This window comes from Ahaetulla prasina, chromosome 1, assembly GCF_028640845.1.
Source record: "Ahaetulla prasina isolate Xishuangbanna chromosome 1, ASM2864084v1, whole genome shotgun sequence".
Lineage (NCBI taxonomy): Eukaryota > Metazoa > Chordata > Lepidosauria > Squamata > Colubridae > Ahaetulla > Ahaetulla prasina.
In genome coordinates, this window is record NC_080539.1 from 304485702 (window position 1) to 304513394 (window position 27693).

Genomic DNA, 27693 nt, shown 5'->3' on the forward strand with positions numbered 1-27693 from the left:
GACCTTGGGACACAGCAATGATGATAAGTATGAACCAGCTGCCAAGCATCTGAATTTTGTTCACACATTCATAGAAATGCTGCAATGATCGTAAGTGTGAAAAATGGTCATATCACTTTTTTCAGCGATGTTGTAAGTTTGAATGATCACTAAATGAACTGTCGTAAATCAAGGACTATCTGTACAGTACATTCAGATTAACAGAGTTGGAAGGGACCTTGTAGGTCAACTAGTCAACTCCCACCCACCCAAGCAGGAGATCCTACACCATTTCTGACAATTGGCATTCCAGTCTTTTCTTGAAAGCTTCCAGAGATGAAGCTCCCACAACTTCTGAAAGCAAGGTGTTCCATTGGTTGATCATTCTCATTATATGGCTCATACCTACCTACTTAATTTAGATCTCATTTTTTTTATACAGAAGGTGCCAGACATCGTCCCATCCAGGCATCCATTTCTGCGCCCTATGTTTTCAAAATCCTGCGCTAGGAAAGTTGGTAGAACTGAAAGATCTTCTCATTTCTAACATGAACAGATATCCAAGTACCACAGGCTACTTACCCTCAATTCCACCCATTTGTCCAGTAGCCTCTTGTCATTGAATTCACACAGCAGACCAGAGGAAGTGATACAAAAAGTGCTGTCTGCTTTTTTACCCCTGCCGCATGCCACATCTGTAAAAAAATTGTTCCTCAGTTCTCCGAGCAAACCAGAACGCCCAAGCAAGGGGACTGTGGCATTCACCTGGCATGAAAGAACAGCATGTCAAGACGGTTTTGCTTTGGGAAACTGGAATGGTTTGATTAGCACTTTGCAGAAATACTCATAAATCTAACATAATTCTCTTGGTCATGAATATCTTCCCTTCTTTCAACAGCATCAACAACATCCTTTACCTTAGAGGTTTTGCTATCAGCCAGGTACCAAAATTTGATGTGCCGGTTTCCAGCTGTAACAAAATAGCTGCAATCCTCAGAGAATGAAACTGCTGTCACTTTGCTTGAGACTTTATTGGCTGCCACAACAATGTTTTTCTGGAAGAAGACAGTTGAGCAAGTCAGATGTTCTGCTAATTAAATCTATTTGTCTGATTTATGCACAACATCTCTGGGAATACACAGCAATACCTCCCAGAGTGTATACATGAAAATGCTACAGCCTCCCACAGATCAAGTGATAAAAATTAGTTTTGTATTATTCGGGCAGACTGTCAGCTCATTTGCAGTATTCTTTTGACTTAACATTAGCATACTCTCACTTGTTTCAGTTTTCAAGACTTTGTGCTCACTTTTATATATATTTTTGCATGGACAAATGGACATATTTGTATTCCATTACAAAGAGAGACTTCTGGACAAACATTTATACAAAAGTTGCAGTGTTTTGCTGAGACAAACAATAGTATTTGTAGCCATTTGGGACTAAGAATTACGTTTGAAATGTGCGTTAGAAAATACCGTACAAAAATATTACTACTATTGGGTTAAGATTATTGCTACCATTGGCATAAGTAACAACATGTAAAATAAAGAGGGATAGGTCACAGAATCAGAACAGAGCAAAGGCTGATGCAAGAACAGGGGAAATGTTCATGGACAGAAAAAGGTCTGCAACTACCATGATCACATGAGTTAGGACACAAGAGCTCCACGGGGATTCCCAATGGTGATGTAATTTGTGCAGACTCTCAATGATTCAAGGAGCTACGAGGGAAAGCAGGAATCTCGGCCTTCCATTGGTTTAGGCATCTGCATTGATATTAACTTTCAATTCTGCAGAGGTAACATAACGTTACTCCACATAGTCTCCTACTACCCCATATGAAAGAAAAATCTTTCACACAGATATATACTAGGAGTTGCATTCTAATATCAGAAACCCAGAAGTAAATTTGCTCCTGACTCATTCAGGTTAGAAAAGAAGTCTTCTGACACCACTTAATAAACATGCACAGATAAAAAGCAGCAAAACAATTTATGACTAACAGCACAATGTGCTGAACAGAAGATTATACAAGAATGAACAAATCCAGACTTAACAATGACAGCTTACCACACTTAACTTCAACAAAAAAAAATTGCCCAGCATTAATCTGGCATATAAAACTCATTGCCATTTTAGTCCATTGAGATAACCTCATTTATGGTTCTGATTTCTCATATATAATCAGATAAACTGAACACATTTCGGTTATACCAGGAAATAAATTAAGCACACAATTTATTCCTAATTAAACCAACTACTCTCTCTGTAGAAGCCAGTTTTATTATCAACATATCAATCATTGAAGGCTTTGTTTCTGGTCAATACACAGAATAATCCAATGTTTTGAAGAGATCTTAAAGAAAAAATACCCAAATCTTTGCTCCTTGAAGAGACATGTACTTGTGTTCCACTTATTTTTTAGAGAGCAAACCAAATAAAACTCAGAATATATTACCAGTTATTTAAAACAAAATATCTAATAGCTTTTTGCATTGAGAGTGAATATCGAAAACATAAGAAACATCAAACAGAGCCATAACATGGGTTATTATTATTATTTGTCTTAGCTTGTTCTGTGGACCCAGCCAAATAAAGTTAACACAATTAAACATGCTTAAAATAAACCATGACTTAGTACAATGTATGGACCAGTCAAAATGAGAAGAAAAAGGCAGTGGTACCAAACATGTAGAAGGCTTCTGGCATCTTCAGCTCAAAATCAGTATCCATCACTGCAGACCAGGACAGAATGAGATGTCAAAGTGGCCTGACCCAGCATTAGGCAGTTTCCTATCTACCTATCTAATGAAAAGGAGATGAAACAGCCTGCTGTGATCTGTCATTATGTAAGCCTCAGCACAAACCAAGAAGTGGAAGTGGTGAGAGAATCTTCCTAGCTAGTCTGCTTTGCCATTTCAAGAATGTTTATTCTACATACTAATAACCAAAAAGTAATGAAATATTTCTCTGTGCATTTTTAAAGCTAGAAGGGAATCATTAAATAAACATTATTTCTGTCTCATTGAAATATAGCATACAACTCCATTACAAGCATCCTTTCATTTCAGTTATTGCAAACATAGAGCTTGCTGCTTTATCAGACATCTTCTGTGAAGTGAGCACCACTTTTTGAGCTGAACCCTATATTCCCAAAAGGAGTCAGGGCCTTCAGGCTTGATGAAATCACATATCATTGACTTTTAAATTCAATTAAAATAATGAAAAATAATCAGAATGGTTGCACTCCAAATTTTAGATTACATTCTTCTATTTGATTGCAAATTTAGGAACGGCTCTGGTTCACATGATATCTATCTTCAAGATTTCATGCAATCCTTGGAGATCGGGCTGTGTATCCTTGTTATACATACCAAGAACAAACTCAAACTGGGAGACAGAAACTCAGAGTAGATTATCTGTGAGGAAACAGTGTTGGTATTCTGAAGGCATTTCATAATGCAACTTCTAGTTGCAAGTTCACTTATGCTCACATAATGACTACAAAAAACCTTGCTATAATTTACCTTCCATGACCAAACATTGACTATCATGTCATGCTGATAACCCACTGAGACAATGTACTTGGAGCTTGGTGAGAAGGCCACACATGCCACTCCATACTTATGCTCTTGAAGTTCAGCCATCTGGGTCCGCTCAGCAACATCCCATATACGGACTGCAGGCATATGCCCGCTCTGTAAGCAGAAAGAGAATTGACCATTACAATATAGTCACTTACATGCACTTTTATTCAAGCATGGAAGACAAGCCAAAACCGGCCTCAACCACAACAAAGTTAGTCTTTTGCAATGCTTTGGCGCTCTGTGAAACAACATGAGTGGTACAGTTCCTCACTGGGGGAAACGCTCATTTTCCAAGTTTTGCTTCCCTAACAGTTCTCCCACAGATAAAACTGGCTTAATAGCTTCACAATTCAACCCCCGAAGTTTATTGTTCTTATGGTCAAATACATGCAGCAATCAATTGTGAGGTTAATGTCCATGTTTCACTGGCATATGTTAGAGCTGGTAGCATACACTGATCAAAAACTTTTCTCTTGGGGCACAGGGGGAGGTTATTCTTGAAAATTATGCTTAGCTTGCCGAATGCCTGCCAACCACATTTAACACGCTGTTCAATTTCCTTTATTGTATCACCTTCCATTGGTGCAAAGAGCCACGGAAAAATACATGCTCAGCATTACAAGACAAGGTAGAAAAACCTGCACGTAGATTAGAGAACAAATGAAAGTCTAAGGTATCATCAAGAGAGTAAAAGAATTGAAATAGAAATAAGCTGATCACATATCAAGAAAAATTGATGGCAGGTGGACCAAGACAATCATAGAATGGATCCCATTTGATAAAAAGCATCCACGAAAGAGACTTAAAATAAGATGGATCGATGGTATCGGCAAGTATTGCGAATCAATTAAAAAAGGCTCAAGATTCTATTGGTTGGAAACATGTGGAAGAGGCCTTCATCCTGCAGCTGGTAGACAGTGGCTAAAATGATGATGACGACAACGACATGCAACCAAAAAAAAAATGATGTTGATTGGATTGGGGTGTTACCACTTTATTTTATTGCCCTTTTCTGTGGAATCAGGAGAAAGTTGATTTTTTAGCTATGGTCAGAATAACGATTGTTTGCCATTATGTGTTCCCTATTAAGGCAAAAATGGAGAAATAATTAATTAATAATAAATTAATAAATAAAAATAAAAAAATAAAAATAATATAAATAAAAAAATAAAAAAAATAAAAAAAATAAAAAAATAAAAATACATTAATAAATAATTAATATGGAAAGGACCAGGGCGTCATAAAGAAGAATACAAAAACCACTTATTTATTAGCTCTTTTATCAAAGCCTGTTAAAATGGCTTTTTTGTTAGGGAAATGTCATTTAGTAGCAAATAATTGTAGGATGTTTTCTAGATTTAAATAGGCTTCTTGAAAATGTTCAGAGGCCAATCTCAAGTGTGTAGACATAACAAAACTAGGTGTTCAAGGCACACATAACCCTATCTTTCCATGCATTCAGAGTAATAAACAGGTAATGGTTAAGGGGAGATGAAAGGAGAAGTAAAAGGATGTAACAGGTGGCCGTCAGAATCTGTGGGAATGAAAATGTGGAAGAGGGAGAGAAAAAGAAGGCTGCCAATAAACTTCCAGGTTAGCTTGAGGTGTTGATTGTCTTTAATGACCTGTGTGATCTAGCCTACAGGACCACTTTCTCTTAGGAGTATCTGCCTCACTAATAAAACCCACCAGAATGGGCTTGAGAGCCAGTGTAACATAATGGTTAAAGCACCAGCTAGAAACTGGGAAACTCTGAGTTCTAGTTTATTTATTTATTTATTTATTTATTTATTCAATTTATATACCGCCCTTCTCCCGAAGGACTCAGGGCGGTTTACAGCCAAATAAAAAACAGATTCCACAAAAATTAAAAAAACATTTTAAAAAACTAATTCAATTAGGCCGAGAATAGACTAAAACTATAATAAAACCCATATTAAAACTACATTAAGCCAGCCCTGCACAATAAAACAAAAAGGTCTTTAGCTTGCGTCGAAAGGTCCGGAGGTCAGGGAGTTGATGTATCCCCAGAGCCAGCTCATTCCAGAGGGCAGGAGCCCCCACAGAGAAGGCTCTCCCCCTGGAGGCCGCCAGTCGACATTGTTTGACTGACGGCACCCTGAGGAGACCCTCCCTATGGGAGTGCACGGGTCGATGGGAGGCTAATGGTAGCAGCAGGCGGTCCCATAAATAACCCGGTCCTATGCCATGGAGAGCTTTAAAGGTGGTAACCAACACCTTGAATTGCACCCGGAAGACCACCGGAAGCCAGTGCAGCTTGCGCAGGAGAGGTGTCACATGTGTTCTGTTTCCCTTCCCCCAATACTCCCAGCAAAGAGTCCGTCAGAGGCCTTCCTTTTTTTTCCCTTTTATTTACATAGATACATGTCCTGGCCACGTCTACCCACGGGCCTGCCAAGTTTCTGGAGATAACGAGGAAATTATAGATAAGGCCAGAATTACTCACGAATATATTCTTCCCTCCATGAATTAGCTTGCGCCAAATTCATTGCTTTGTCCGAGACAAAAAACCAGGAAGTCCCGCCTCCTATTTATAGTCTCTGCAGATGTCACTGCATGACAATTATGACTTGGCTTTGTCCCAACTCTTCCGCTGCTGCGCACGCCGATCAAGCCTTCGTAATCTTGCGTCCCTCCAAAACTGTTCTTGGGGCGCTACAAATCAGAAGAAGGCCCGGGAGAATCAGGCCTTGCCGGCCCCTCCCTTTGAGTGGGTGCCAGGGAGGGAGAGGGCTCAAGAGAAGCAGGGCTTGCCAGGTCTTCTCCCTCATTTTCTGAATCATCCGAGTCCAGGAGTCTGGGTCCAGGAACCTGGGTCACAACAACATGGGAGCCTCGAGATACTCCCTCTATTACCCGCGCAGCCGCATTCTGGACCAGTTGGAGCCTCCGGGTGCTCTTCAAGGGGAGCCCCATGTAGAGAGCATTACAGTAGTCCAGGCGGGAAGTGACGAGGGCGTGCATAGGGACGAGGGCGTGCATAGGGAAACCTGGTCTAGGAAGGGATGCAACTAGTTAGAACAGAATAGAATTTTTTATTGGCCAAGTGTGATTGGACACACAAGGAATTTGTCTTGGTGTATATGCTCTCGGTGTACATAAAAGAAAAGATACCTTCATTATAAAGATAGTTCTGGATTATGCACAAATCCAGCTGGGTGACCTTAGGCCAATCACTGTCTCTTAGTCCTAGGAGCCAGGCAATGGAAAACCACTTCTGAAATTCTACCAAGCAGACTGCATGGTCTCATCAAGCAGTCTTCAAGAGTCAACACTGACTTGAAGGTCACCCAAAAGGGCTTGCTCTGTCTTTTCACTCGTAGTCTGCTATCTTCACTGCCATCACAGAAGCAATTTTTCTCAGTAGTTGTTTCCCATCTGTAAAATAATATTCTGCCAGATATCCAAATTGCTCCTGGCTTTCATAAAATCCATCAAATCATGGCTCTTTCATCAGGTCTTATAGTCTGGAGTGGTATTTGTCATTTCTAGTAACAGATGTTGACTTTTGCGCAGTGGTTGTTAAAAGGATTAGATCCCCAGAGCTGAATTCTGCCATACATTATTTTTATATAAATCATACTTGCTGTTATTTTACTGAAATGTATATTGTATGTTTTTAACCCAATTTACAACACCCAGTCGAAGTCAGCTCTAATTGAAGACGTGGGTAAGCTCAACAGAAATAAATTTATAAATAAAAATGGACACCACCTAAAAAATAAAATCTCCATTTGAAAAGTACATTTCTGGAAATGGTGTAAAATATATGTTTTTACTGGTATGTTAAGTGATGTGGATGTCAAGGTCATATGCAAAATGTGGGTAATATAACTAAAATATTGTATATTGAGCGGTCAGGAGGAAGGCTGAGATTTCTACAGACCCTCACATCCTGGACATAATCTGTTTCAACTCCTTCCCTTGGGAGGACACTACAGAGTATTGCATGTCAAAACAACTAGACACAGGGACAGTTTTTTCTCGCGCGTCATCAATCTCCTGAACACCTAATTCTCACACTCCTGTCTCATATTTATGTATATTTAGCCATGTAGTATGGGTATAATGTTATTATTTATATCTTATTATCTTTATTCCACCCACTTATTGTGGTGGTGATGATAATGATGATTCTGTTCTTTGCATGTACACTGAGAACTTCTGTACCAGAAACAAATTCCTTGTATGTCTAATCATACTTGGTCAAATAAAGTGTTCTGTTCTGTTCTGTTCTCCCACAATCTCTAAAGTCATCTTTAAAGATTCTTGTAATGAATAGCTTATAACAGGGGTGTCCAAACTTGGTCCCTTTAAGACTTGTGGACTTCAACTCCCAGAGTTCCTCAGCCAGCTTTGCTGGCTGAGGGACTCTGGGAGTTGAAGTCCACAAGTCTTAAAGGGACTAAGTTTGGACACCCCTGGCTTATAACATTCACACTTCTGAGATGGGACATATATTTAAGGAATATACTGGAGATATATAAGAATAAACTGGAGCAAGATGAATACTTCTCTAACAGGGTACAATAAGAAAAGAAAAAATCATATCTCAAACTACAAAATTATCCTGAAGAATTAATTACTAGCAGAAGCAAAGTCAACATTATAGGTCTGGGATATCAAACTCAAGGCCCGGGGGCCGGATCCCACCCATGGGGTATTTAGATCTGGCCCGCAAGGCTGTTCTGGAAACAGCAAAGGACTGATCCATGGTGCTTCTGCCAGCGAAAATGGGTTCTCAAGCTCCGTTTCAGCTGCCACTGCCTCCTGCAACCCTCTGCCAATGAAAACAGAGCTCGGTGGTCCTCCCGAACTCCGTTTTCACTGGCAGAGGGCTGCAAGAGGCTGTGGCAGCCAAAAACGGAACTTTAGAGCTTGTTTTCACTGGCAGAGCACTCAGGCCACCACAGGCACCCCCGACAGGAGTGACATTGAGCTGGCCACGCCCACCTGGCCATGGCCACCCCACTCCCCCCAAAGTCAAACACAACCCTGATACAGCCCTCAATGAAATTGAGTTTGACATCCCTGTTATAGGCAATCACTGCATGAGAATGGAAAGGAGAGAATAGTTGCCCTTTGTTTAAGGAAGAGAGGAAGTGACAGAGGCACTGGATTCTACAACCAACACCATGTTAAGAGCCCAACTGTCCAATCATGAAATGTCAGTATTAACATTTATCCAATCCCTTGCCATTTAAAGTTGCAGGAATTCCTCTTCCCTATAGAGTGAACCATTCCAGCCTTCTGCCGTTGTTTGCTATATTGCCACTAAGCATAACTTTTTTTTAAAAAAAAAGGATAATGGATTGCAGTTATTGCAGTGTTTATGAGGCATAGTCAAACAGAGCTAAGAGTTAGTTCCACTGATTTAAAGTTTGGATAATGTTCTGTACAGAGAGGGCTTCAAAACTCCAAAAGAAGATGAGCAGTCTGTTGCTTCAGAAGTCATGAGAGGCTAGAGGCTGAGCAGCCATCTGTCAAAGATACTGTTATTGCATCCAACTTTGTAAATCCTGCATTAAGCAGAGGCTGACCTCAAAGGGCCTTTCCAACTTAGGGTCTTATATCCTGTGGCAAAATGTTCTGAGCATCAGATTCTCATGAAATAAGAGAAGGCCCCGCCTTGCTCTTAAGCGATCAGGGATACGTTGCTGCCCATTCTCAAATCTAATATTTTAAATCCCGCACAATCATTCTGATGTTGACCCACTTACAAGCTTGCAGGTCATGTGACTAGCATTCGCATTTTACAGTTCATTGCTTGACTTGGTGGGAGTGGGGTGAATCACCCCTTGAATTCAATAACTGCAGTCCAAAACATTCAAGATAATGAAGGGATTGTGTACACAGTCCATTAGTAAATCAGCTTCTTTGGACACACATGGCAGCCACCCAACATGGACAACAAGAGGCTGTCAACATTTTTGTGGCTTCAAGCAAGCACCAATTCAAACTTCATAACACACACAGTGGCAGTATTGTATGTATAACTGATCTACATCAGAAACGGAATACTGGCTTTTTCAGCTTCATACATTTTTTTAAAAATGAAAAGTTTTGTTGCCAACAACTAAACCCAGTGTTGCCAAATCTACAACATCAGTATCTTTGTTATTATATTCAATTTTTTCCCCCAAGGACCTTCCCTCATAAAAAGTGTAAATGAGACTATACACATTGGCTTCTTTGTACCCCATCCAAAGCAGAAGTTCAACATCATCCTTTCATTTTCTACAATGAATTAACACATTAGGATTTGATCTGGAAGAGGTGCTTCAGAGCTCATGGAGAGTGCAAGACAAAATTGGTTTGCAGTTCATTTAACTCTTCTATATTAAATATGAAGTTTTGCGAAAACTGAAGGCCCACTGCCATCAAATGGTTTTCACCTTACAGATCCATCTCTATGGCTTCCCTGGTCTAAATGTCCCATCCTCCTGCCCCGCCCCCACAGTGCTTATTGCAAAACAATCCCAAATGAGCAACTAGTTTCCTTTCTACTTTTCCAGGCACTTAAATAAGTGGTGGGATGCCCCCGGTTCAGACCAGTTCTTGCGAACCGGTAGTAAAACCTGGGGGAGGCCCCACCTACCGACCCCAACGTCCTCAGGAAGCGTCTGCGCTGCGAACCGGTAGTAAAGGTAAGTAGAACCCACCCCTGACTTAAATCAATGTATCCACAGATTAAGAATTTTCTTTCTATTTAATAAAACAAGACATTCTTCAGATATTTTAGTAATTATGTATTTGCAACTTGAGCAACTCTTCTTACTTTCCACTGAGACTGAATCTTCTTTATGTACCCACAATAAGGTATTTTTTTACCTTTGTTCACAAGCCTTGCATTGGAAACACCATGAATTATCAACAGAACATGACCCTTGTACAAGAAGCCCAGGTTAAGAAATCAGAGAGACTAAATCAGCTCCAGCTCTTTATATTTACAGTATAAGCTGTCTTGATGACTCTCCTAATACCTGCTTCAAACTCTGTGCAGCCATAGGACTGAAGCTGAAGCTATCAGCACTGTTCTTCCGGAGCATGCTATTTCAAGTGTATAGGTCTTTTCAATAGTGAGCCTGTTGCATAGCGGCCTAGATCTGATGCCCTCAAAATGGTGCCTCCATCAGTTAAGCTTGATCAAGAGTGAGGCCCAAATTGAGATGAAAGGGTAGGCAACGACTGGCCACCACCATCTTTTTTTACCTTAAATATCAATGGAAAAGGCAGTCATCTCCACCTTCTTGTGGTCCCAAGTAGCTGTGGACACTGGTGTAGAGTACATAAGTAGGAATTCTGGTCTTTCAAAGGTAGATGGGCAACAACAAGCTTACACCTGGATCCCAAACCCTTTCTTCCTGCCACCCAAAGCAAGGAACTATTTTTTTGTTGTAGCATGGCTCTCTCCCCAGGTCATGAGTAAGGCTTTTAAATCATTCCTTTCTCAGTTGACTATTGAAATATGAAGGAATGCTTGAATTTCTGGCACATGAGAGCCATGTGACCCTAACTTACCTCTCCAGTAACCAGGTATTTTCCATCAGGAGAAAAAGCAAGGGCTGTAATAGTCTTCCTGTACAAAAGAAGAAATCCTACTGTGAAATGCTACAAAATCAATATAATATTGGCATTTTCAACTCAATAAAATTAAGTAACGATAAGGTCATGCAGTTTAAGTGATGTTCCTATACAATTCCTTGCACTGTGAAGGAAGGTTTCACAGAGCCAAACACTACATCCTTATTTGCCTAGGTGTTGAAGCAACATAGCCTGTTGTATAAATATTTGTCTGTTAAAGCTTTTGAATGTCAGACTATTTATTTATTCATTCATTAAATTTCTAAGCTGCTCAACTTCAGAATGACTCGAGGCAGCATGGGAGGAAACACAGGAAAGCAGAACAAAATGGACATCTGTGTTAAGCTGATGGTTGCTTTAGCATGCTTTTTCAACAGAGATTTATTCAGATGTTAGATCCAGGCAGGAGTCTTTTAGGGAAAAAAGGCTTCAACAGCTCAGGCCTCCACAGCATTTCATAAAAAGGAAAAACACAAAACTTCAATGCACAACAGCCCACTCTGTAAATGCTTTATTGTTTTAAGCACCTGAACTGCAGAATAACCTAACATTACGTTAAATTAAGAAATCAGCTGTTTAACCACAATTTTGTTCCCCACGATTATCATCACCATGACTTGATTTCTAGCATTCACAAAGTAAGATATACTCAGGAGTTCAACATAAAGGAAATTCAGTATTCCACTTTCGTAATAAATTTTCAAAGAATAGAAAAGAAATTTTGTGATCCCAATTCAAACTGTTCCTATAAACTTGTTTGTACGCATTGCTTCCCTGTATGTGTGTGTGTGTGTGAGAGAGAGGGGGGGGGAGGGAGGGAGGGAGGGAGAACTTTAGATGCATGTAGGTTGTAAAACTGAGACACAGTTCTTAATTGGGAAGATTATTGATAAATCCTCAACATTTACTTCAAGATCATATAAACAAGTCAATCATTGAGAACTCTATGTTTTCACTTACCTGGAGCTGTTTAGAATATGATGCTGCTTGTTTTTCCTGGGGTTAAACAGCACAACAACACACCTACAGAACAAGAATTGCAAAAGTTGGGGAAAAAAACATGCATAGAGCCTGCAATTTGGGTTATTGAATATTGTATTTCCTTCTTCTGCAAAACCTGAAAGGTCACCTCTGAATCCTTAAGAAAATAACTCTTCTGACAGGATCTTAAATATGGGGTGTTTGGTGGGATGGAAGTCTTACTCTATGTAACTATGAGTTAATAGGAGTGATAATCTGCCAATATTATCCTGTAACCAGGAAATTCATGGCTCAAAAGTCACTAATGGGCAGCATGAAACAGGTTTAAATAATTGTAGTAGTTTCTAAATGACTGGAAGCCCACATTAATCTTGAATAGTATCTTCATGCATTCTGAAATAGTACAATGAGGCATGATCTTTTTAGTAGGTAAAATTTCTAAAGTTGCCCTGTACTTCCCCTGCATAAGAGCAAGATGAGGGTCAGCGAGGAAATTTTCCACCAAAACTGTGGCCCACGTTATTTTATCAGAAAAACTAAATCTAATATAAAAACTACTATCAAGTCTCAGTCACATTTTAAATGAAAATATATTTTATTAAAATTGTTCATGACAGCACTGCAGAGTTACACCCATAATAGCCTTGCAATCTATAGTCATATTTAATTAGTGTAGGTAACATATTTGCAGACTATTATTAGCTTTCCATGAAGTTAGTTTTTTTAAGGCTTACATAACATACACTCTAAAAAAAAATTGTACAGAAACTTTCTGAACAAATTGCATTTTTACTCCAATATTTCTTTCAGAAAAGCAGAAGTGCAGTCTAAAAATGAGAATTTGTAAGGAGCAGCAGCTATCTTTGATCTGGTTTGAAAGTTCCTCCAATATATTTCAATGACTAGATGTACATCTTTTTCTAAAAACTATTCTGCTAAGGGAAAATAGGCTATTTTCTGTCAAAAATTTTCTAGCATATCCATTACAGCAACATGATTTAAATTTCCATCCTTCCGAGGTTGGTAAAATGAGGACCCAGATTGTTGGGGGCAATATGCTGACTCTGTAAACTGCTTAGAGAGGGCTGTAAAACACTATGAAGTGGTATATAGGTCTAAGTGCTATTGCTATGTAGAACAGTGCTTTTCAAACTTGTCAGCTCAGGATGTATGGACTTCAACTCCCAGAATTCTGTAGCCAGCAATTCTGAGATCTGAAGTCCATACATCATGTCAGGTTTGAAAAATACTGATATAGGGTAATACAGAAACAAGGGCAGTTGTGGACACTTAAAATATCATAACTGACTCTCAGCTGAGTATTAGGAATCAGGACCGTGGCACCTGCACCAACAAGCAAACTCACCAAATAAAAATAAATATAGAGTTAAAATGAAAACATCCAAATTGTGAAACGGCCAAGTTTCAGTCTTCCCGTAGGAGCTTTCGTGCACTAAGGGGAAAGGCCATATGAAGCGTCTGCATTCTCATGCAAGAACTGGGTATCTAGCATCCAGGTAAAGTATTCATTTATTCTGAAGTATAGGCACCATCATGTGAAGATACATTAAAAGACTTCAATCAATCTGTTTTTGTCTGCTCACAGTTATTTGTGCAGCATTTTCTTGTCTTTCCCTAGGTTTTTAAACATTCTTTATGTTTATAAAATATACTTCTAGAAAGGGAACACAGATCTGAGTCTGACACACAAAAGGTGAATCAGCATTGTAAAAATACAATTTTGCTATAAGCTAGTGAAGAAAGTTCTCCTTAAGATGCCTATTGGCAACATCACAATCTAGCTTCTTTTATGGGCTCATTGATGCTTATCTGTATACAACTTTTTTATATTGAATAACAGTCACAAGAGGCTTCTAGCCTTTCAATAGCTTCTATATGAAAGCTCAGGAAAGGACAAGAACAAGGCAATAAACTCTTTCAAATCACACATAATTAAAATAAGTAGAACTCAAAAAGGTTGCATTTCCATCTTAGAGCTAAATTTAGCTTTAAGCAAAGGAATTGGACGTCAAAATCACAATTACACTGAATCTGACTCACCCACCACAGCAATTCTAATAAACCGCTTCCTTCCAGCCTTATCTTCCTGACAGATTTCTTTTCCCCTTCTCATTGATTTCCCCCAAATCTGTGGTCTTACAGGCATTCATTCTACTGCGGTTCAATCCTCCCTCACTAGCTCGATTTATTTAGTTTGGTTTGACAGTTTCCTTGCCTTAAGCACTATTTTATTGACCTTGGCCCTACCAAAGCTAAATGTTTTTCTGTGAATCTTTTCTCTAGAATCTTGTAGCAAAGCAGGAATAGTCAGACTGAGAAAAACTGACCTAGCAAAGGCAAGAGTAAGTAGACCATATAATAATAGTTTCTTCTGCTTCAGTAGATTGAGATCCTTCTTCCTGACTAGATTTCCAACAAAGAACAACAGACAAAAATATAACGAGCTGCCATATTATTATTATTTTTCAAAATACTTTGTTGATGAAAGAGTTGTTCAGAACAGATGTTATTATCTGAGAAGTCTTGCAAGAATAAGAGGCTAGTTGACCTTGCCTGGGACTCTCTTCTTCTGAAACAGGGTATCAATCAGGTAGATCAATCAGATCTATCACACGCAACTCCAAAATGTGATGTTGCATTTCCTCATTCAAGATAAGTGTGCAATTTGGGAATTGTCCTAGACTCACAGCTACTATTCAAATAGATGGTAGCTGTGGCCAGGAGGGCCTTTGAATGGGTCCATGGTATATGCCAGTTGTGTCCTTTCCTCAACTGTGGGGCCCTTCAAATGGTTACTCATACCCTAGTAACCTCATGACTGGACTATTTCAATCAGTACAAGGGAGCCTGCATGTGACTGACCATGCAAACCTCTTCTGTCATGGCCCTATCCTGTGGAACAGAATCCTGTGGAGATAATTATATCTGACTCCATTCCCATGCCTGAGGTTAGCGGATTTGTGAAGAACTATTTTTTATGCATGTTATTTATATGACTTTATCTGGGCAGTCATGTCTCTTTAAATAATGTGTTCTTTTAAAAACTTAAACTGCCCGGAATCTTTTTGGAATTGGGTGGCCTCAAAATCAATAGGTAGGTAAGTAGATAGGCAGGCAGACACAAAGGCAGACATATCTGCAACCCTCTTCTTAAGGTTGCAAAAACTTTGAATGAAACCTAATCTAATTCCAATGTAGGTAAGGTAAGGCAATCCTAAATAAATTACTTAATGTCCAATATATATAGTATATGCAGCAGTGGTGAAATGCAAACGGTTCTATCTGGCTCAGGTGACCCGGTAGCGCTGGTGGTGAGAGGCCTCACCCACTCACTCAGTCGTCATCACATCCCATTTTTGACAACCTGTGCATGCACAGAAGGTTCTGTAAATGCGTAGAGGTTTCACAAGTGAGCGAAGCGAGCATGCGCATGCTCTCCCATTTGTGAACCAGTGGCGAAGGTAAGTGAATATCACAATACTAGACAACACAGTATCAACAGTAGAAACCTTTAAATTTCTAGGTTCTATCATATCGCAAGATCTAAAATGGACAGCTAACATCAAAAACATCATCAAAAAAGGACAACAAAGAATGTTCTTTCTGTGCCAACTCAGGAAGCTCAAACTGCCCAAGGAGCTGCTGATTCAGTTCTACAGAGGAATTATTGAGTCTGTCATTTGCACCTCTATAATTGTCTGGTTCGGTTCTGCAACCCAACAAGAAAGACACAGACTTCAGAGGATAATTAGAACTGCAGAAAAAATAATTGCTACCAACCTGCCTTCCATTGAGGACCTGTATACTGCACGAATCAAGAAGAGGGCCGTGAAAATATTTACAGATCCCTCACATCCTGGACATAAATTGCTTCAACTCCTACCCTCAAAACGATGCTATAGAGCACTGCACACTAGAACAACTAGACACAAGAACAGTTTTTCCCCCAAAAGCCATCACCCTGCTAAACAAATAATTCCCTCAACACTGTCAAACTATTTACTAAATCTGCACTACTATTAATCTTATCATCGTTCCCATCACCAATCTCTTTCCATTTATGACTGTATGACTGTAACTTGTTGCTGGCAATCCTTATGATTTATATTGATATATTGACCATCATTTGTGTTGTAAATGTTGTACCTTGATGAACGTATCTTTTCTTTTATGTACACTGAGAGCATATGCACCAAGACAAATTCCTTGTGTGTCCAATCACACTTGGCCAATAAAAAAAATCTATTCTATTCTATTCTATTCTATTCTATTCTATTCTATTCTATTCTATTCTATTCTATTCTATTCTATTTGTTTCCTTCAATGCAAGATGGATAAGAGAGGAGGAAGGTATATACTCTGCCTTCCTCCTCTCACCATTACAAAATAAAGCATGGTACAACTTCAAGCTGCAGTGATTTATAGATATATTAATAAGAAAAATTTACTTGGTACAATTTATGCAATTTATTCTTCACTTGCACATTTCCTGATACTCAGCCCTTTGGTTACTGCCAACGTGCCAGTAAGCACAATTAATAGCTGACATTTAAAAACACTTGAGAAGATACAGGGATTCATGGCACAAGCTGAATGGCACTTCCTCAATGAACTCAGTGAAACAAGCTCTATTTGTTATATGAATGATAATGGAAAGGAAGCGAGCAGGAAATAACTGGGGATGTCACAAGATAAGAATAAAAGGCACAAATGCTTTATTGTCAGCAATGGACATTCCCAGTTTATTAAGAAAGATGGGAAACCCTTGAATCTAATATAGTGAACATTTGAGGAGGGATAACAAGACTAAGAAGTTTCAAGGAAATTAGAAAAAAGTCATGCAGAGAGAATGGAAAACTCAAGGAATGTTACTCTAAGGCCCATGTCCTCAAGAAGAGATCTTATACCCTGGAGCTTCTGTATAAATTCCAGGATATCACTGTTGATGGTGCGTCTAGACTCCAGAACAGTACAGGTAGTCCTCGACTCATGACTGCAATTGAATCTTCAATTTTGACTGTAAGTCCTGATGGTCGTAAAGAAGGTCACCATGTCATTGTGCCCGAATTTATAATCTTTTTTTTCTAAGAGCCAGGTTTTTAAGATAAAGAAATTTTGGCAAAAAGATGGACTGTGCTTCAAGCAGTGAAAGTGTTTGGCTATACTTTGCAAATCCTCTGGCAATGTCACTAATGAAAGGGGGGAAATGAGAGTGGGCATTCTGTAGGAATATATGGTTGGATAGTACAAATGATACGGGAAGGGGAGAATCCTCAGCTCCTACCTTTCCTTCTATTTTCTCCCCAAAATGTAACTGTGTTCAGCTACGTCTGTGATGGTGAATTGGTGGCACACGGAGCCATATCGATGGGCACATGAGCTCAGCTTCCGGTTTGAAGTCAGCAAATGGGCCATTTCCAGCCTCTGGAGGGCCTCTGGGAGGGTGGGGAATGCCGTTTTTACCCTCCCCAGACTCCTAGAGAAACTCTGGAGCCTGGGGAGAGCAAAAAACGGCCTAACAGGCCCACCGGGCCATCGTGTGCCTAAAGCAAGGGGATCGCGGGGGGTCACATGCACTTGCGCAGGGGGTGGGGTGCATAGAATTATGGGTGTGGGCATGCATGTGTGTGACACACACACACTCCGCACTTCCCCCGCTTTTGGCATGTGATGGCAAAAAGGTAAGCCATCACTGAACTAAGTAGAACAACAAAAGGTAGGAGAGGCAATACAAGGTAAGTTAAGAGTCTACCATTAATATGTTATATAATATGTTATATAATATGTTATATAATATAAGTCTCCAGGACCAGATCAGTATATGTGAAAGGCTTGAAGAAACCTGGCAGTGTCTTCTTGGAGCACATTTCTGTCCTCTCTGAGAAATCATGAAGGACACACACATTGCTGGAGGACTGGAGAAGGGAAATGCAGTTCCTAGCTTCAACAAGGAGGAAAAAGAGGACCAGAGCAGTCAGCTGGATATCAGTATCAGAAAAATGGAATAGGTAATTAATATCTCCAGGTTGAAAGCTTCAAAGTGCTTCCATGTTAAAAGGATTTGCCAGTGACATCACCATTGGCTAGGGCCATGATGGAGAACCTATGGCATGTGTGTCAGAGGTGGCACGCAGAGCCCTCTCTGCTGGCACATGCGCCGTCACCCCAGGTAAGATCTCCATGGCGTTCCTTTCATAAGCTTTTGTTTCCCTGCACACAACGAAACAGAAGCTCATGAAAGAAAAAGATCTTACCTCTTGCTGGTGTTAGGATCCCCCGCCTCCCGCCAGCCAGCTAGTCTTTTGGTCTCTGCTGTGCATGCACGCATGTCCATGCCAGCGCATGTTTGCACATGTCCGCGTATGTTTCAGTTTGGCCATGCACACGCACACAGTTTGGGCACTCGGTGTCTAAAAGGTTCGCCATCACTGGCCTAGGGGATGCCCAATTGGGGGCTCCTTTGGCATTCCCTGAAGTAGCCCATCGAAATAGTACCCATTTATCTACTTGTGGTCGCCCACTTTCGAACTGCTGCATCAGCAAGAGCTGGAGCTTGTGACAGGAGCTCACGCTACCCCATAGCAGCACCAGGTCTCAAATATGAGCCTGCCAATCATCAGCCCACCGTCCTAACCTTGTGAGCCACCGCCCTCCTATAACAGATAATTGAACAGTCAAGAGCATTTAGTAAAGAATGCACTGCTTCACAGGAGCCAGCATGACTTTATCCTGAAGATGAAACTGAAATACTTTGGCCACCTAATGAGAAGGAAGGACTCACTGGAGAAGAGCTTAATGCTGGGAAAGATTGAGGGCAAAAGAAGAATGAGACGTCAGAGAACGAGGTGGCTGGATGGAGTCACTGAAGCAGTAAGCATGAGCTTAAATGGACTCCAGAGGATGGTAGAGAACAGGAAGGCTTGGAGGAATGTTATCCATGGGGTCGCGATGGGTCGGACACGACTTCGCAACTAACAACAACAACAACAACAAAATCATATAAATCGATCTGGTCTCCTTTTTCTGATAAACTGGCCAGTTTAAATCATCAAAAGTATGTGGTATTTATATTATATCATAATTTCAATGACGCATTTGATTAACAGTCCCTTGAGATTCTAATAGATTTCAAAATATAGCAAAGATGGCAAAATATAGTCTGCATTATATCGCCATCAGATTTAGAGACAATTAATTTAACAATAACACCCAGGAAATATACATCAGCAGTTCCACATGAGTCTGGAAAAAACTGTCAAGTAGAATACTGAAACACTAGGCCTGAGTTGTTCAATATTGAATAAATGATTTGGATGAGGAATTAGAAAATACGATTATTAAATCTGCAGATGACACAAAAATAGGGGGAATGATGAGTATTTTGGAAGGCAAGTATTGTGATTCAGAAGATCTGGATAAGATGTGGTGAGTATTATAAAAGTTGAGGTTTTCAGCTGTAGGTCAAACTATGCTCTCTTTTTTTCATCAAGGACTCTTGTTTTGTTCTTTAGCAAGAAATTGCAATTATATATGGTTTTCTGAATGATACAGTAAAATCTGCACAGTAAAAGACAGGAGAAATGGTTTCATGATCAATACAGGGATAAGCTAGCCAGTGTTAGGAAAACTGTTTTTATTCTAGAATCAATAACAACATTTTTCTCCCCATTGTACTGATGTTCATCAGCATAAATATTTGAAACCATCCAGTGTCTTTGCAAACAACTAACCCGTATGGGACAGCTATCCCTGTCAAGCTGATTAGAAGAAAATAAAACAACAAAATTCTTTCATTACAGATGAAATTTCTTATTACTCTTTTAAAAAAATAAAGATCTAAAATATTCCTAGGAGCAGCCTTTGGTATCAGCCAGGAACACATGACATTCAGGTTTTGCCCAAAACTAAAAAAAAATAAATAATCAAAACTCACCTTTCCTTAAGTCTTACACAACCTTTTTTCACCTATTAACGTATTTGTACACCCTAGACACAGGATACCGCCCCAGTTGGAACGGGACTTTTCGCCTCGAACTTTTGGCGGTGCCTGTTTCTCTACCAGGGTTTCGCCTCCGTGTTATTATGCCTCAGCACTTTGGGCCACGGCCCCTCTGTCCCAGTCCCTTTGCTGCGGCCCATTCGTCGCAGAACAGTACACGTCAGGCTTTTGGCCGCACAGGACAGTTCGAAGCCAATCGGTACAGGGGCTCGAGGGCTTTGGGTATAGAGCGGGAGCTGCAGTTCCGAGGGAGGCTCTGTCGGTTCAGAGCCTCCTGAGGTGGCCGAGAGCAAAGCGGGGGAGGGACCCAGCCACAAAAGACGGGGCTGGGCTGTAGAGGGAAAATTCCCAGAAAAGGGAAGGAGTTTACTAGGCCAAGGCTAAACAGCCTCAGGCGCTTATTAGAAGACGGAAGGGGTGGTGGTGGAAGCTCCCCTTATGTAGGGAATGAATAAAATAGTAATGAAGGGAATAGTAATAAACTTATTATTCTAATATATGTTATGCTGCTATAACAGGTAAGCAAAAGAAGACGACAGGCAATTGCTTGCTGAGGCAAGATACTTCTAACTTTCTTAGGCATTCTAAGTATCTGGAAAAACTTAAGCATGGCAACGATGCATTGCAACTGTTGCTTGTCTTGAAACCTAAGGGTATATGGATGATTATTTTTTTTCAAATGTTAACATATCATATTCTGAAATATTTCACTAATGCCTATTACACTGAATGTGCCATTCATTAACTATTTTAATTAAGACCTGATGACTAAATCACATGGCTCTCTTTACATATCACAAACCTTATAAGCCATCATGGCTCATAAAATAGACTAAGCCCAAACCAAGGAAATCTATATTTTTGGCCTGGTAAACTCAGAAAGATTGGAGCTAAACCCCCTGCCCCCTGCCCGACTTCCACAATGTCAATATTTATCCAAAGTAGATTAGAGAAATACTTTATAGGTATTTAAAGAAATCCAGTATTTCAGAAGCTATGAAATAACCCTTCAAAGAGTTTTTCTAGAAATATTATTGTTAAGCACATCTTTAATCTCTGTCTCTCAAACTCTCCTCCTTCCCTGACGTTTACTCAGTCCTTGAGCAGCAAAGCTACATTAGGAAACAGTGGTTTGTTTTATTCAACCATCACATCTCCTGCTTTGTAAGTAAACTTCCTTTTCCCATTCAAATGAAGCAGAAGCAAAAGGATTCCACTCCAGTTTGCTGTCAATAGATCCATTTTATTTGGAATTGGTCGTAGGCCATTCTTCCTCTTTGCTATAGTCCAGATTAGAACACTGGCCGTGTGTGATGCTTTCCTTGAGTGCAGAATAAAATGTTATTCCAATGCCTGCATTCTTCCATGAATGAAATGGCTTCTATTGCCTCTGATTTATTTGGGAGGGAGGGAATCACAGAAGGAAGAGAACAAGGAACTAATTGAAAAAAAGTAATTATAAAAAAATTAAATGCAATTTCTGTACCACAATTCAAAATCCAAAAAAGTCAATACTTCTTTTTAAAGATCTTTTGTCCATTCAACAGACTTCAGACAAGATCTGTATCTCAGAAGAGGAACAATGCTGATAAAGGATTAGGAACTATGGGTGCTTTGGATGCCCCAAAGGTGCTTTTTTCAAGAGGCAACTGGACTTTCTGGTTTTTCTTTGAAGACATTTTGGTTCTCATCCAAGAAGCTTTTTCATCTTCAGAGCTGAAGAAGCTTCTTGGATGAGAAGCGAAATGTCTTCAAAGAAAAAAGTCCAGTTGCCTCTTGAAAAAAGCACCTTTGGGACAACCATGACCTGGATGACTGACAATCTCCATAGACAACCTCTTTGGATATATAGGCAATGTGAAAGGAATATCATAACGGCACATCACACCAAGTTAAAGATTTTTCTTAAATCCATTCCCCAAATCCAGTTATCCCATTCTGATTCTCATCCTTAACAAGCTGAAATAAAATGCCTTAAGATGTTATTGTCTGCCTGGCACTGCAAAAGGAGAGGGAATTTTAGACTCTGGGCTTCCCAGCAATTATTGGCTAGTAAGCTTCAGTTTAGTGGGTCACTTGTTGTGGATTATAGTTCCTCCTGTTTTAGAAAAACAAACTGAATTATGTTACTTTGTCATATTTTAATCTTGGAAAAATGCAGTTATTACCTAGAGTCTTAACTGATAGGGATAATCCACAAATATTGTAATAAATAAGAAAATAAATGTGACATTATGAAAAGAACAAGTCATATTTATTGTACCCTTTTTCAAATGCCAGGGAAATCAATGCAAACCAAAATTTCCCAGCACTAGGAATATTGAGTCAGTGCAACGGAATAATATTTTGAGTCATATATTGTTTTAAGACACAGCCATTGTGCAGAGGTAGTAAATTATGCTTTTCATTTTTAGATAAATGTGCCACATTTCCCTCAAATTTTCAAGGTAATATGCTTTACAATCCCTCTTATTTTGTCCCACCTCCACCATACTCTAAAGTAAAATTCAGTACAATGTGCTTACACATTGACCAACACTTCCTTCTCCAAAAAAGAAGGATTTATTTGCTTTGATATAAAATAATAACTATTCAGTAATGGGCAGAAAAGGCTGGTTTTATGTACTGCGGACATCAAAAAAATAAATTACTTCAAGGCATACCATTTTTAAGGTTTAACCAGAGATCTTTAACTTCAAAAACTGCATGCAATTTTATTTCTTGTCACTCTAACAAAGTGATAAAGGCATCTGCTTCAAATTAACTTTTTTTTTTTAAATATTTTGAGTATTACTGGAAAAATCTTTGGAAGGTTGGTTATTATTATCACTTCATTTTATACATATGGTCCTTGGGTAATGGCCATTCATTCAGTGATCATTCACGCTTACAACCACCACCATTTTTTGGTCGCCATGATGTAAAAAAGGTGTTGAGACTCTAGAAAGAGTGCAGAGAAGAGCAGCAAAGATGATTAGGGGACTAAAACATATAAAGAATGGTTGCTGGAACTGGGTATGTCTAGTCTGATAAAAAGAAAGACTAGGGGTGACATGATAGCAGTGTTCCAGTTTCTCAGGGTCTGCCACAAAGAAGAGGGAGTCAAACTATTCTCCACAGCACCTGAGGGTAGAACAGGAAGCAATGGGTGGAAACTAATCAAGGAGAGTAGCAACTTAGAATTAAGAAGAAATTTCCTTACAGTTAGAACAATTAATCAGTGGAACAACTTGCCTCCAGAAGTTGTGAATGTTCCAACACTGGAAATTTTAAAGAAGAGATTGGACAACCATTTGTCTGAAGTGCTGTAGGGTTTCCTGCCTAAGCGGGGGGTTGGACTAGAAGACCTCCAAGATCCCTTCCAACTCTGTTATTCTATTCTATTCTATCCATTGAGCAAGTGGCTCTTACGACTTCTCCTTGATGTTTCAGTCACTATAGCAACCCTGCAGTGATGTAGCAGCAATCTGGGCACTTGGCAACTGGCTTGGATTTCTGAGGAGTGCTTCATCCCTCATTCAGGTGATCATGGTTTGTGATTTTCCCTGCTGGCTCCCCACAAGCAAAGTCAATGGGAAAACTAGCAGGAACTCAGAGATTGTGGGCACCTGAGAGCCTTGTTTTAATGACCAGTGGGGATCCATTTAACAATGGTAACCAGGGACTTCCACCACTAAGCAGCACAGTCACCTGGCATTACACTTTACGATCATATTGCTTAATGACAGAAATCCCAATTGCTATTATCATCATTAAACTAAAACTGCCTCTGAGTTGTCATTTTAGCATAAGCCGCCTTAAATAATCCCTAATGCTGCTTATTTCTAATTGCCTTTTAAAATATTTCCTTGCCTTTGAGTCAGAGCTGGACAACACATTCCCAGCTATTTAAAAAAAATACATCACAAGACAATCACAATTTAATGTCTCTGCTTGAAGCTGATTCCTTCCAAGCTGCCCACTTTTCGGCTCTCTAAGGCACAGGCAGGCCACAGTGATAATGTTTTGCTTGATTTTCAGCTGTATTAGATGCTTGCACATATTTAGAGTGACACCCAGTTTCATAGGGATAGCAATTTCGTAATACTGAAAAGCCTTATCTGAGAACATGCTGTGCACAGCATATAATTTGGCTAAGAGGTCATTTTTTCCATTTATCCAATGTTTTGGGTCCTGCCATTATGTAGTCATCTATGTGCCATAAAAAAATGAAGAGAGGAGACTCTGGAGAGAGAAACCTGCAGTTTCAAAGGGAATTTGTGAATACAGGAGGGAGGGAGGGAGGAAAGGAAAGAGAGGGGGGGAAAGAAAAGGGAAAGAGAGAGAGAAGGAGGGACAGAGAAAGGAAGGAAGGAGAAAAAGAAAAAGAAAGAAAGAAAGAAAGAAAGAAAGAAAGAAAGAAAGAAAGAAAGAAAGAAAGAAAGAAAGAAAGAAAGAAAGAAAGAAAGAAAGAAAGAAAAGTCATTCAACATTTGGCATGATTTACTCTTTATTACAGTATGATATTTAAATATGTGCTGAGCAGATTTTTGGCTGGAGAAATACTGAGTGATATCTGTTCTCACATCCTACCACTTAGCTTGGCTGTAACACAGATGACTGTCATTTTCCATGAAACTTGGCTCAGAAATGACATGCAAAATATCTCCTAAGTTTAGAAAAAGCAAGTCTCTGACTCAGGAGTACAGGGCTCCTCAAGTTCAAGTGGTTTAACCCAAACAATCAAATCGAAAGAATAACCAGAGTGATGATAAGAGTTAGAAGGAAACGATTATTGGCATTCAGCACTCAACTCAGCAAGTTTGCAGCTCATGCTGGTAACATTTGCTTAAGAGGGGAAGATCTCACACTTTCAAAGTCCAACAATACGCAATAATTGTACCCTGTTTTTTTTGGTTATACCCAGCAGGCACCATGACATAACATGACATCTTCAGAGGCTGAACAACTTACAGTGCAGGCTAAAGTCCAATGGTACATGTGACAGAGGTTGATTGTAAACTTCTGTAGGAAAAGTTTAGTCTAAGTTTTGAGCTAAATAACAGTGCAGTGATATACAGTGGTATAAGAAAGGATTACAGAAGTATATCCCAGGCATTGCAGACAGGCTCTGAGATATTTTTCCTCCAACAGAGGTCACTTCTGGTATCAGAGCAAAGGTGAAGAGGTCTATATAATTGGATTGGTCTATTAGAAATCCATACATACGCACAACACCTCCTTTAATGACAGAGGCAGATTAGCATTTAAACACCCAGATCTTCCGCCAACCATAACATCACAGAAGAGAATCTTCATATATGTATAACTTCAGTGAAAATAAAATTGTGCAGAAGTACAGTATTAACATTTTTCTTTTGAGGAGCACTGCCAACATAAGACTCCTAGCTATTCTCATCAATACATTTGTTTTATGGTTTATAAGGGACTGCCTGGTGCAGCAGTTCAGGTATTGTATTGGAAAAGAAACATCTAAATCCATCTTAGGGTGACTTTGGCCAACTCATGCTCTCTCAGTCCAACTTACAACTACCTTGTGAGGAAAAATAAGAGAATGAAATGTTCCATTAGCAGCCTTGAGCTCCTGAATGAATAATGGAATATAAACGTAATCAAATAAATAAACCACAAAGTATAATTGCTGTAGGGTTCATATCATCATCATGCTCTCTGTATTTATGGAGAGCAGCCTCTCCTATACCTCTTGGACTGTATTCACCCACTTCCCAGCCAACATGACCAAAACTCGCTTCCAACAGATTTGGAAGGCGCCCAACTAGGGGAAGCTAATCTTAATAGTCTGAATCATTATATCAGGTTACAATGCTGGGCACAATATAACATCTGCTTGGTGCTAAGAAATAAGGGAAGATTCTTTGGGCAATGAGAATGCCTACAGGATCTTTCAAGAGGGTAAAGCACTAGGAATCTCTCTCTCACAAGGTACTACAATTGTACTATTGTCAGGGTCAATATCAAGTGTTTCACTTGGTTCAGTAACTGGATTGCATCCCTCTCTCTCCCTATCACAATGCCCCCTATCAAGATGCTACCACACTTTCTTCTAGATTCAGGGCTCTGGGCCTTTTAAATCAGGTTGACCTCTAGACCTGCACATTTCTTAAACATCAGCACATCAACAACAACCACAAGAGTTCTATTTTTCTTCATAAGCAATCACAACTCAGCCTTTCCAAAATTATTCCTCAACCGCTGTCTCTTTTCGCCTTTCTGCAACCCATTCAACAGTTTCACCCATTCTAATACCAAGATACTATATGTTCAAACTGCATGGAAAGGCAACATTTTAGTCCCTTTATCTATTTATTGTAAGGGAGTGGAAGATTGCAGGGAGTAGAATTATAGTACAAAGTGGAGAGGATTGGTCACAAAAACGGACAGCACCATTTTTTCCATTTTTGGGGTTGTACAAATTTGGTTTTTTTCCCCCCTTTAAATCGTGTCAACCCCCTATGGAAGCTTGTTCTGTGTTTTTCATTACATTCCAAACAATATTAGCAGATGATCGAAATTAGACACAAAGCAGCCCTAGTTTTATAAGTTGCTAGGGCTTAACTTGAGTCTAACCAGGCAGATTATAAATTGTCAGCTACGGCATGTAAAACATTTACCTGAAGGAGGAGGAAGTGGTGGATGGTGAACAACTTGGGGGAAAGGGGCTCCACAGCAAATGTGGCTTTTCCTGAAGCAAAGGTTTTACAGCCTTACTATTTTTTCTTTTTTAAAGAAAGAAGATACATATTAAGTAAATTGAACCATAAAGCATCTGGCCTGGGATTCAGATGGATGAGTTTCTCCTCTTTACGTCCTTTTACTCTTCAGTAGTAACCTCTGAGGATTTTTAGTTTTGTTTTACTTCTTGTTTCTAGGATACAGAATCTCAGCAGCAACGTCAACAAAACACACACATAAGCATGTGGCAAGATCAGGAGAAACTGGAAGAGGGCAACCAGAATACTTTGGCCTGTTAAAATAAAATATTGTATAAATAAATAAAAGAAGCTTAAGGCTTTTCATCTATTAAACCTGAATATTATTAAATCTGAATACGGTGTGACGGTTGAGTGATTGTTTTCACAAAGTTGCTGAAGGTTTCTTCCCATTCATAGCCTAGTTTGTATATACAAAATAAGGAAAACAAGGCAGTTGAAAGGCTTTCTAAGGTGAACTGCAAACTACTTCCCTTTTTTCACCAAGAAAGGAAAGAGACAGAAGTTAGAGATGAACACACAGATTGGGAGTAAACAAAAAGTGGCTCAAGAGACATATTCTGTTGTTTAACACATGAGCTGTGGCTCCTGAGTCAAAAGATGAAACCCCACATGTTGTAGCTTAGTGCATCTCCTTGATGTGTTGACAGAACTAAAGCTTTCGTTATGCATCCCATTGCAGGAATGAAGTTAAGACTTCACCACCAGCCCAATAAATCACTTCACCTCAAGTAGCCCAATGTTTTAGGTCAGTCCAGGATAGGTGGGCCAATTCTTGGGTTGTAGA

At 39.6% G+C, this 27693-nt stretch overlaps 1 protein-coding gene across 3 annotated transcripts in view; it reads right to left on the reverse strand.

The window, feature by feature from the left end:
- MAPKBP1 (mitogen-activated protein kinase binding protein 1) overlaps positions 1-27693 on the reverse strand; it is a 169383-nt gene that overhangs the window by 74726 nt on the left and 66964 nt on the right. For 2 of the 3 annotated variants that reach the window (XM_058162031.1, XM_058162033.1), the window contains exons 4-8: positions 12135-12197; positions 11112-11169; positions 3510-3680; positions 897-1034; positions 562-744 (exon numbers count right to left, since the gene is read on the reverse strand). In XM_058162031.1, coding sequence (XP_058018014.1) covers positions 562-744; positions 897-1034; positions 3510-3680; positions 11112-11169; positions 12135-12197 — 613 coding nt within the window. Of the gene's footprint in view, positions 1-561; positions 745-896; positions 1035-3509; positions 3681-11111; positions 11170-12134; positions 12198-26807; positions 26825-27693 lie in introns of those variants that run through there. The other variant, XM_058162032.1, reaches the window with a different exon arrangement.